At 37.8% G+C, this 12,156-nt stretch overlaps 2 protein-coding genes across 2 annotated transcripts; one reads left to right on the top strand and one right to left on the bottom strand.

Moving 5' to 3' along the window:
* Window positions 1-185: 185 nt before the first annotated feature.
* Window positions 186-2,739, bottom strand: LOC111810541 (uncharacterized). Its single transcript, XM_023697251.2, has 2 exons — window positions 1,185-2,739; window positions 186-789 (listed from the first exon to the last, which is right to left on the bottom strand). The coding sequence occupies exons 1-2, from the start codon at window positions 2,586-2,588 to the stop codon at window positions 691-693; spliced, it is 1,503 nt and encodes a 500-aa protein (XP_023553019.2). The 5' UTR covers window positions 2,589-2,739; the 3' UTR covers window positions 186-690.
* A 4,030-nt stretch (window positions 2,740-6,769) lies between these two features.
* Window positions 6,770-11,637, top strand: LOC111810316 (subtilisin-like protease SBT3.8). The gene is made up of 10 exons (XM_023697013.2): window positions 6,770-6,941; window positions 7,017-7,108; window positions 7,200-7,297; window positions 7,777-7,938; window positions 8,056-8,717; window positions 8,797-8,852; window positions 8,933-9,169; window positions 9,893-10,010; window positions 10,181-10,373; window positions 11,003-11,637. The coding sequence occupies exons 1-10, from the start codon at window positions 6,840-6,842 to the stop codon at window positions 11,554-11,556; spliced, it is 2,274 nt and encodes a 757-aa protein (XP_023552781.2). The 5' UTR covers window positions 6,770-6,839; the 3' UTR covers window positions 11,557-11,637.
* Window positions 11,638-12,156: the final 519 nt, after the last annotated feature.

Genomic DNA, 12,156 nt, shown 5'->3' with positions numbered 1-12,156 from the left:
TTTGTAAATATAATGATTGAATCATCGTTGTCGCCTATTATAAGAAGGCCTAGAATTTTTTGTTTATTTACAACCGGATAAGAGAATAGTTGGTTGTGCACAAGGTTAACGATGAAGTCGACAATTGTTCGGGAGTAATGACACATTTATAGGAATTGTCGAGAAAATTGAGTTTGTTACGTAGAAATAGATGAACGTAAGGATTTAGAGTAGAAAACAAGCTTGTAAGTCCAAGGAAGCAACATTAGATATGTATGCCTAAAATCATTGCAACGTTGCAACAAACCAAGTTGACGAAGCTACACGAGTAGCATTGGGACACTACTCTTGAGCATTTACTAAAAAGACACTCTATATCTAAACGACAACGAAACCAACTAAAAAGATACTCTATATCTAAACGACAACGAAAACATGCATTAACATGTTTCTAATTGTAGTGTCACGATGCTACTTACAAAGTCTCAGTGCTATTTAGAATGTAGTAGTATCACAATGTCATCATGACTGTAACGCCTTTAATGTCATCATGGCATCGTGTCTAAAACACTGAGGTAAATGACAACATTCTCACACTCGATCAATGCATTAAAATTGACTCATATACCTGTGATAAACGATATCGTGTTTGAAGAGTCAATAAGAGATATGAATTGAATTGGATTTAAAATAATAAGGAAATAAATTAAATCAGTTACTGATCTCCCCTTCCCTACAGGTACCCACATCAACACCCAACACTCCTTCCTTCTCCATTCCCATCACTCTGCAACACTTCCTTCTTGGTGCCTGAGAACAACAAATCCACCATTGTTGAGTTCAATACATAAAAACTCATGTATATTAACAATACGAACGACCCTTCGGTATAATACCCTTAATTTAACGAACGTATGTAAATACGCTAAATTAACAAAATTACCCTTTTAAAAAAATACTCTTAATTTTATAAGAAACTTCAAAAATACACAAACAGTCCGACATAGACAGAATTATTATTATCATTTCAAAAATACTATTGAACTTTTTAAAAATGTTAGATATAGTTATAAGATATTTTTAAATTTTTTAAAAAATTTAAAAATACTTAAAAAAAAATTTAAGAGTATTAATCAAACTTTTGGAAGTTCAATTGTATCATAATTTTTTTGTTTTTTTAATTTAAGAGTATTATTGAAACTTACGTGTTCCCAAATTGTGGGGTCGGGTTTCTTAACCACCACGACCATGTGAAGCTCACCGGGATCAGCCATGTTCCATTTGCAAAACGGATGCGGCGAACTCTCCGTCAAATACTCCGTCACAGTAACCCCTGCAGAGGAGTTGAAATCGGCATCGGAAAAGTAGAAGATGAACGGCTTCTGACAAGGATTTCTGACAACTGGCCGGCTGTTGAACGTATACGCACTGTAATCCGCTCTCCGGTACCAATTCAAGAACGTTCTCATCGGCAGCTCGATCTCCCGCGCCGGAAAAATCCCCCGGAAAATTTGGACTGCGAAGCCCCACGAGACGGACACGGTCCACCCCCTGGCTCTGTCGTAGCAGATCGATTGCTGCATCAGGGCTGCAGAGTCCAGCCGCATCGGGACCAAGAGTCGCCGGAGCGCTTCCAGCCTTGTAACCGCCGGGAAGATGGGCTCGACAATGTCGAGATGGTGAAGGGACACCAATGGCGTCACTGGGTGCGCTGCGAGGAGCCCGAATAGGCTGCCGTAAATGTCGTACTGGTGAAATCCGGGTTCCTTTGTGAGTGGTACGCCGAGCTCCGCCATACACGCCTGAATCCGGTCATCGGAGCCATAAAGCTCCGGGTATCTCTCTAAACACCCATCCTGCATTTTCTCGATTTCCTTCGCTAATGGATAACTAATTGCGAATCCTCCGCCGCCGTACGCCATTCCGTACGAAAATTTCATGTTCTGTAAATGGCTCTCCGATGAGCTTCCGATGTAATAAAACCCATTATGATCGTATTTCCTTAAAACCCTCACCAGATTCTCCGCTACAAACACCGTGTCGTCGTCCCCCATCACCACCCACCTCACATTCTCCGCCCCTAAACGCACCGTCTCCGCCACTATCCTCGATATCCTAATCGCCGACCGCTCCCCCTGTTTATTCCGGTATGCGAATCTTTCTGTGTCTTCCGACACCACCACCGGCGGGAGGAGCTCTGCCTCCTCTGCCTTCGTCGCCACCAGCTCATCCAACCAGACGACGGCCCTCATTTTTGTTGGGTCGAACCAGAGCTTTATGTATTCTTTTCTGCTCTGCCATAGCTTTGCCGATGCGGCGATTCCGAACACTATGTCTTGGATTTCCGTTTGGGAATGGGGTTTTAGTGGGAAATTGGGGATCGTTTGATTTCTGATAAAGGGTTCTGATGAAATTGAAGGGACGGTGATTTTTTGGTTGTTGACTGTGATGGGTTCGTCGCCGTCGGGGCAGGGCTCGCCGGAGTAGAGGACTTTGAGAATGTAAGCAATGTAAGTGACGGATAAGAATAGGATGAGGAAGATGAAGCGTTTTGGGACTGATCGGAATGGAGAGCCTCTGTTGGCCGGAAGCTCGTCGGAGTTTTTCATTTCCAAATTTGTCAACCAGTTATAAAATTAACTCGAATCCAAATAATTCATAATTCAACCCAAACCATACGAGTTTGGGTTAATGGAATTTTGCATAGCATTAAATACGTAAGAATGACTATCTTTATGAAAAAAATTTGAATGTCATACCATTTTTGGTCACAATCACACGGTTTAAAGTCGAGTTGACAATGTGAAAGTAAAGTATAAGAATAAATTTATATAAGGTAACTTTTTTTTTTCTTTGGGTGAATTTTCTCTAATTTGTTTCCTTGCTTGCCAAATTGAAGAAGGTTAGTTTTCGTTTTTGGCATTTGGCGATTATTGTTAGAGGTTGGAAATTGGGACGTAGGTCGATTCGGGAAATATATAGGTCGATTGTCGTATTAAAATGAAGCAACTTGTATATTGATGTAAAATTTATAACCCAACCCAATATCGTACTGGTTGGGTTGGATTGGATTGGATTTGTAACGGTACAGATCCACAGCTATCAGATATTGTTCCTCTGTGGGCTTCTCCCTTTCGGGCTTCCCCTCAAACCTTTAAAACGCTTTTGCTGGGGAAGGTTTCCACACCCTTATAAACGGTGGTTTGTTCTCCTCTCCAACCAATGTGGGACATCACAATCCACCTCCCTTTGGGGCCTAGCGTCCTCGCTGGCACTCTTTCCTTCCTCCAATCGATGTGGGACCGCCCCCAAATCCACTCTCCTCTGGGGCCCAGCATCCTTACTGGCACACTGCCTCGTGTCTACCCCCTTCGGGGAATAGCGAGAAGGCTGGCACATCGTCCGGTGTCCGGCTCTGATACCATTTGTAATGCCCAAGATTCACCGCTAGCAGATATTGTCCTCTTTGGGCTTTTCCCTTTCAGGCTTCTCCTCAAGTCTTTAAAACATGTCTGCTAGGGGAAGGTTTCCACACCCTTATAAATGTTGGTTTGTTATCCTCCCCAACCAATGTGAGCCCATACTCGCACATATGGGCTATGTGTAGAGTATATGGTACACGTCCAAATTACCCGTTAGGACAACACCGTAGGAAAACAGATTAAAAGATAGGTCCCATCATCTCATTTGCATGTGATTGTTGCATAACCCCGATCGGGGGTCACTTACTGATTATTCTAGAAATACTCAAGCCTCATGCTACTATATTTTTCAGATAAAGGCAAGACACCTATGTGAGATCGACGGCAGAATCGCACACCCTGGAATCGTGACACATGCATAGGATAGTTGTTTTCATTTCGTAGTATAGGTTAGTATAGGTTAAATTTCATTTGCATCATAATATAGGTTAGTTTAGGTTGAATTCCCGTTTGCATCATTAGTATAGGTTGAATTGTAATCGCATAATAACTCATAGTAGTATAAGACATTTGTTTCAGCGTTGTTCTTTTTCCTTTCTTTCCCTTGTATTTGTTATTCATGAGGTAATAAAAGGCAAACTTATGTCGATAAGAGCCATTTAAGGTAAATTCCGCATTTAAAGTATAGTAATGACCGTAGATTAAATAGGTAAAATTTAGAGTAGGATTAGATTAGATTAGATTAATTAAGTTTTTCGAGTAATCAAATTTTTTTTACCACATTTAATATAAATATCATACACGTCATATAAGTGATGATTTGACTTGACGAAAAAAAATGTATTTTTAAGGTTTGTCGCTCCTTTGGACTAAGGTTAATTGTTTCTATTCGGTACCGTATGTCGAGCCCTTTGCTTGGAGTGAAGATTTGTCAACACCGACTTTCAATTTAAGTGGGTCCCCACCTTAAAAATAAATCCATAATTCAAGACCGTTAATATTTTGTTTAAAAAATAGCTTTCAACTTTAAAAATTTCATTAATATCCTCAAATTTAAAAAATATCTTTACGGTTAATACTATGTTAAAAAATATCCATAAAATTTTAAAAATAAAATTAACACCATTTACCTCTATAAAAAAAAAAGTTAAAAAAAAAATATTACTACTAATATATAGAAGAAAAAAAAAAAACGTCTATTGATGTCTCATAAATTTCTCCGAACTTTTTAATGTTACTTTTAAAAGTTTAAATGTATTTTTGAAATGTGGTATTAAAGACGTATTTTTTTTTTAAACATTTTTTTTTAAATTAAAGGCCTTGTTCAAAATTTCTAAAAAGATTTAAAATGTTTTTAAATTTTTTAAAAAATTGTAAGGATATTAATGAAACTTTTGAGAACGTTATTAATTTTCTTCGTTGCTAAAGTTTATTAACATTTTTCAAGACAATATTAATATTTTTATCCATAATAATAATAATATCATTATCTATAATAATATTAATACCTTTTATCTTTAATATAATACTATGAAACTTTTAATAGTTCATAGTATTTTTTAAATTAGCTTAAACTAATTTAAAGGTATTATTAAAAATTGAAGTTATTTTTATTAAGTTAATTAAATTAAAAGAAAAGGTAAAAATATTTATTTATTGAATTTAGTTTAGGATAATAAAACAAAAAACACAAATGAAAATAATATTGGTTGCATTATTTTTGGGTAATCCAATGGCATTCATGACTTTTCAGACTCAATAATTAGGTTTTTTAATATATATAATAATAATATTTAAAATTTATGAAATTTTAGTTATTAATGAACAGATTTTTTTAAAAATTATTTAAATTTTAGAGACACGTTCGATTGGGTTTACAAATTATTTTGTCTTTTATTGTCAAATTTAACATTTGTAGATAAGAAAGGTGTGGTTGAGTTTTTTTTTTGTTTTTTTTAATTAAAACATTAAAAAAAAATGAAAACTTTATAATAAGATGTAACATACATGTTTTTAAAGATAAAGTTTTTCTCTATTAAAGTGGGACGGGTTCCTTTCGTCTTTAGGATTTATAATTTTTTTTTATTTATTGGACTGTTTTATTCGTAGAGAAATAAAATTTTATGTTTAATCGAATAAATTAAATTTCTAAAAAATAGAAAAGAAATAAACTTGAGTTATTATACTTATATAAATTACTAAATTTCACTGTAAAAATTGTAATTATTGAAATATCCATTATAAATTAAAATTTAAAGTTGGACGTATCCTAACTTTTTTACTCAAAAAGAGAATATTTCGAGTGGATTAAAACATGTTATTGACCACGAAAAAAAAATATCTTAGTCCTACGTCTTTTCATAAAGATCACTGACCGACCGACAAGGGTTAGTGCTCGTCCCCATATACATTCATCCTCGTTCTTTACAAATCACTTTTGTTCGTAAATCAAAATTATTTATTAACTTTTCATTTAAGTTTATTTTCTTATTTTTCACATTTTTTAAAATGTTTTCGAATTATGGAAATAAAGAGCGAAAAATCCGAAATAATTCAATCATATAATTCTAAAAATATGTTCAATGAAATTAATTGTGAATTTAATATTTTTAATATTTTTCATATAAATTTGAGGTTTTTTTTTTTTTCTTTTTTTTTTTATAATTTATTTTTTTTATACAAAATATTTATATAATATATTTTCCTAGGTTTCTGTCGAGGAGAATAATGATTGAACGGGTCCCTACAAAAACACAACATAGATTCTAGATTAGATTATTAATATTTGTTGGATAATTATTTTATTTTATTTTCAAATAATTATATTTAATTCTTTAAATTAAATTAATAAAAATACTTTTAAATTTTATATTTTATTTTTAAAATAATTTTTAGTTAATTTTATAATAAAGTTTAACGGAAAAAAGTTCAAAGATATTATTGAAACTCCAGATAAATTGAGCATTTTTAAACCCTTTTAAAAATTAAAAGGTATTTTTTTTTTTAAACAAAGTACCGATAAATATTGGAGCATTATTTATCTTAAGAAGTTATCTTAATACGCATAAATTGATAAATGATATTAAAGCTAGACAACGGGTAGTGTGTTAGCCAGGACACTGACCCTCCCCTTAAGGAGGTGTATTGTGAGATCACACGTTGGAGAGGGAAACAAAGCATTTCTTTAAAGGGTGTGGCTCCAAAAATCTTGAGGGATAGTCTGAAAAGGATAGCTCAAAGGAAGACAACATGTGCTAGTAGTGGACTTATAAAGACGATACTCACTTTTACGTTAAAGGCGCTCCATTTCCATCAACTTTTTCTATAAAAGCACGAATGTTTGTAGCCATTTCCCACAGCCAATCGTCTTCTATTTCTTTCCACTTTGATGCATTTGAGAGGTGTCTGAGAAAGCTCAACGAGAAACGAGAGACAACAATGGAGAACAACCAAGCTCCTTCTTTCATGCTTGTTGTCGCTGTCGTGACAATTTATGCTGTGTTTTCAGCCATGGCTGAAGCTGATGATCAAAATTCCAAGGTATCATTCAAACTCTTTTGTTTTACTTTACATGGATGAAATCAAAAGCTTTTAAGAATTTGACTATTTGTTTAGGTTCATATTGTTTATTTGGGAGAAAGGCCGTACGATGATGTTAAGTTGACAACAGATTCTCACCATGAATTATTGGAAAGTGTTTTGGGAAGGTAATCTCGTTCCGTTTTGTATTATTTTCTTTTTTGGAGTTGATTTTGGTTCGAGAAATTATATGTGTTTATTCTAATCTTGATCATGAAGCAAGGAGAAGTCGTTGGAATCTATAGTGTATAGTTATAGACATGGCTTTTCTGGATTTGCCGCCAAGCTCACCAACTCTCAAGCCCAAAAGCTAGCACGTAAGTATCGTTGGATATGACCCACGTTCGAAATATGTCAAGACAAGTAAATAAATAAAGAAACATCTAGAAGGAGAGACCGTTTATAACAAAATATATATAAACCTAGCTTTTTAATTCTCTGTGTTGTTATAAAAAAAACATACCTTCCATAAATTTTACTGCAGATAAAATATTAATTATTTTTTTACCCTTTTTAAACTTTCTCTTTCTCATTAAAACACTAAAAGTGGGTCATAATTTGTCGATTACTTTAATAATGTACTACCAATTCTACTGATAATTACTATCGATTTCTTCTAGAGTAACATTAAGTCTATTAACAATTCTATTAAAGTTATCCATAGTAACTTTTTCTATTAAGTCACGTTTAAGTTTATTAGCTTACAAATACGACACAAATCTAGAAGTTGAATGAACTAAACTTGTAATTTAACTAACTATAATCATGTTATCGTGAACTCCAAACGGAAGAACAGGAATGCCAATAGTGGCTCGAGTTTTTCCAAGTCCCTTATACGAAATGCGTACAACAAGAAGTTGGGATTTTCTCGGCCTCTCATCTTCCCCATCTGCGTCCTCGAACCTTCTCCATCGAGCGAAAATGGGCGACAATGTCATCATAGGTGTCATTGATACAGGTATATTTTTAGGCCCATCCCATAATAATATTCTTCTTCTTTCTTGTTTCTTTGAGGAATCACTCGTATCCACAATAGTATGATATTGTCTACTTTATTTATGCTTCACCCGAATAGGTTTTTGGCCGGAATCGGAGTCATTCAATGACAAAGGAATGGGGCCAATACCATCACGATGGAAAGGCATTTGCGAATCAGGGGAAGACTTCAATTCCTCACATTGCAACAAAAAGGTCATCGGAGCGCGTTGGTTCGCCAGTGCCTTAGTAGCCGACCATGGGGAGGAGGCGGTATTCATGGATTACTTATCTGCACGAGACAACCAAGGACATGGAACCCACACAGCCAGCACAGCCGGGGGTGCATTTGTAAGAAACGTCAGCTTATTTGGCAATGGGCGCGGCACGTTGAGAGGTGGCGCACCATTGGCACGGTTAGCCATATACAAAGTCCTGTGGAGTGATAGCCGATTAGGGTCAGGGGCGGACATATTGAAGGGCATAGATGAGGCCATTCACGACGGTGTGGATGTGCTGTCTATGTCAATTGGCAAATCAATTCCTCTGTTTTCGGATGTCAATGAATTGAACCCCGTCGCTGTTGGGTCGTTTCATGCCATTGCGAAGGGGATTTCTGTCGTGTGTGCGGGCGGGAATGAAGGCTCAATTCAACAGACCGTGGAAAACGTCGCACCGTGGCTTTTTACTGTGGCTGCAAGTACTATCGATAGAGCCTTTCTTGCTTCTATTACTACTCTTGGAGATAACGCCACTTATTTGGTAATGACTTCGTCCGACCAATTAATTAAGTTCATATTTCAATTGGGTCATATAATTATTGGGTTTGACTTTATGATAGGGACAAACGTTCTTGAAAAAGGACATTGTCGGGATGCTGTTGGCTATGGACGGAAGGTTTTTAAGAGCGTGTTATGGTTTAATTTTGATTATTTTGTTAGATTTTTGGTGGGGATTTTGATTATTTTGGAGGGCAGATGTGCAGGGCTTTTGGGAAGTAATATCCACATAAGTGGGAACGTGGTTCTTCTCTGCTTCACTGATTTAGCTAAGAAGGCGGGTGCATCCAACGTGGTGATGCCGGGGAAGCAAGCGAAAGTGGTTGGAATAATTTACGCCGGCCAACATAACGACATCTTGGGTCCTTGTGATACTCCATGCATCCATGTGGATACCCACGTTGGCACTAAATTATTCACTTACTACCTCAACGAGTAGCTATCTTGAACCTAATCTCCTCGCACAACACTCAAAATTTAATGTAACAATCTAAGTTTAAGTCTCCTGTGACTAGATATGGTTCTTTTTTTTTTTTTTTTTTTTTTTTTTTTTGTTCTTTCTCATAATCTATTCCCTTTGAAGTTTAGCATCCTCGCTGACACTCATTCTCTTTGTGAGAACCTACATTGGTTGGAAACCACAATCTCACATTGGTTGGGGAGGAGAAAAAACACTGCCTTTTCCTAACAGACGCGTTTTAAAGCCTTGAGAGGAAGTCGAAAGGGAAAACTCAAAGAGCACAATATCTGTTAGCGGTGTTCCTAGACCGTTACAAATGGTATTAGAGCCATACACCAGTTAATATGTCAGCCTTCTTGCTGTCCCCCAAAGGGAGATAGACACGAGGCAGTGTGCTAGTAAGGACGCTGGACCTCAAAGGGGGTGGATTTGGTGACAGTCTCACATCGATTAGAGAAAGGAATGAGAGCCAGCGAGTACGCTGGCCCCACAAGGGGTGGATTGGGAGAACCCACATTGGTTGGGGAGGAGAACAAAACACCCTTTACATACGCGTTTTAAAACCGTGAGGCCAACGACGATACGTAGGAAAAAACGGACAATATCTACTAACAGTGGACTTAAACTGATATTGATGTGATTTAATGTTTTAGGGTATTATTTTTTGTTTTGATCTAATTTGTGCCATTTTCTTAAAGTGAGAAGGCATTTATAAGGTTGAGGGCCACACGAACCATAACCGGCAAGCCCATATCTTCTCGGATCGCTTATTTCTCATCCAGAGGTCCAAATTCTATTTCCCCCGGAATCCTCAAGGTACATACTTATTGATACCTATTTCAATTTTCGTTCCTATAAAATTTTACATTTATTTTTCACGGGATTGGAGCACCGATTCCAAAAAATAATGGAAATATAAAAAATTGTAATTTAATTGAGCTTTATGAACATATTTAAGTTCAAATGAATTGTGTTCTTATGAACAGCCTGATATAGCCGCTCCCGGATCCAACATTATAGCTGCCGTTCCACCCAACCACAAGGGCAGTGACAAAGGGTTTGCAGCAATGTCAGGGACTTCCATGGCTGCGCCTCATATCTCTGGTATCGTCGCTCTTATTAAATCCTTACGTCCTACTTGGTCGCCCGCCGCCATTAAATCAGCCCTCATCACCACCGGTACGCATAAATATACATATTCTCGCTCTAACATTCATAGCTAACAGATATCGTACTTTTTGGGTTTTCCGTTTTTTTCCTTCAAAATTTTAATATGCGTATGCTAAGGAGAGGTGGGATCTCACAATCCACTTTCCATCGAGCCCAACGTCTTTATTAGCACACCCCATGTGTCTCTCTCTGATACCATTTGTAACCGTCCAAGTCCACCGTGAGTAGATATCGTTTGCTTTGGCCCATGGTCGTCTAAAAACTTGAGTGAAGCCCGAAAGAAAAAGCCCAAAGAGCACACTATCTCCTCAACTTAGACATTTACAAATAGTATCAGAGTCAGACATCAATGGGAGAAGGGAACCCGCAAGGACGCTGGACCTTGAGCCAAACATCAGTTTTAAAATCTTGAGTGAAACTCGTGAGGATGTTGGATCTCATAGGGGATGGATTGTGAGATCCCAACTCGCTTGGAGGAAGGAACAAAACATTTTAAAATCTTGAGTAAAGCCCGCAATGTCGCTAGGCCTCATAGCGGTGCATTGTGAGATCCCACCTCGGTTAGAGGAGGGAACGAAACATCTTTACAAATGTGTGGAAACCTCACCATAGCTGTACTTCCATTCTCATGAATGTAGCTCGTGTAGAGGACCCATCAGGATTGCCAATTTTTGCCGAAGGAAGTCCACCAAAAGTGGCAGACCCATTTGACTACGGCGGCGGAGTGGTGGACGCCAACGCCGCCGTCGACCCAGGTCTGATCTACGATCTGGGAGCCACGGATTACATATATTATTACCTGTGCAGCATGGGTTATACGGAGGCGGAAATCTCTCACCTATCGCAGCAGAAAACAGTGTGTCCGTCGAAAAGGGCCTCTGTTTTGGATTTGAATCTGCCGACCATTACTGTACCGGCGCTGACAAACTCGACCACGGTGACTCGAACTGTGACGAATGTGGGGAACTTGACGGCGGTTTATAAGGCGGTGATTAAGGCTCCACCTGGGTCCAAGGTTAGAGTGAAGCCCCGGGTGTTGGCGTTCAATTCCAATGTGAAGAAGATTTCGTTTAAGGTTAAGTTTTCGAGTAGTCTTCAAAGGAACTATGGGTACTCGTTTGGAAGCTTAACATGGACCGATGGTGTTCATCTTGTTAAAAGCCCTTTGTCTGTGCGTTTTGATTTCTTTTGATTGTCTTGTATGCTGAAATTATGTAGCCTGTGGCTACTTATTGTGTGATGAATAAATGTGTTGAATTCTGTTTGTGTGCAATCCGTTTAAGTGTGTCTTGTCTGTTGAACTATACTCAAATTGGTTGCGATAATTAGATTCATACTCCTACTTGATCATTTGAAATGATACTCTATGGATGTGGGATCTTACATCGGTGGGGGAGGAGGATGTAACATTGTTTATAAAGGTGTGGAAACCTCTCTCTAGTAAACGCGTTTTACAAACCTAAGAGAAAGCCTGGAATGGTAAGCCCAAAGAGGACAATATTTGTGCCAGTGGTGGACTTGAGCTAGTACACATGGTATCAGAGCCTTGGACATTGGATAATGTGCCAGCGAGGAGACTAAGCCCTGAAGTGGGGTGGACACGAGGCGGTGTGCCAACAAAGATGCTGGACCCTGAAAATGAGTGGATTGGGGGGTCCCACGAATGGGTTGAGCCCTAAAGTGGATGGACACGAGGCGGTGTGCCATCAAAGACGCTGGACCCCAAAAGGGAGTGGATTGGAGAGTTCCCCGAATGGGCTGAGTCTCGAAGTGGGTGGACACGAGGGGGTGT

The sequence above is a fragment of the Cucurbita pepo genome, chromosome 14 (genome assembly GCF_057944985.1).
Source record: "Cucurbita pepo subsp. pepo isolate OVF chromosome 14, ASM5794498v1, whole genome shotgun sequence".
In the NCBI taxonomy this organism is placed as follows: Eukaryota; Viridiplantae; Streptophyta; class Magnoliopsida; order Cucurbitales; family Cucurbitaceae; genus Cucurbita; species Cucurbita pepo.
This window is presented reverse-complemented; position numbering and strand designations above follow the sequence as displayed.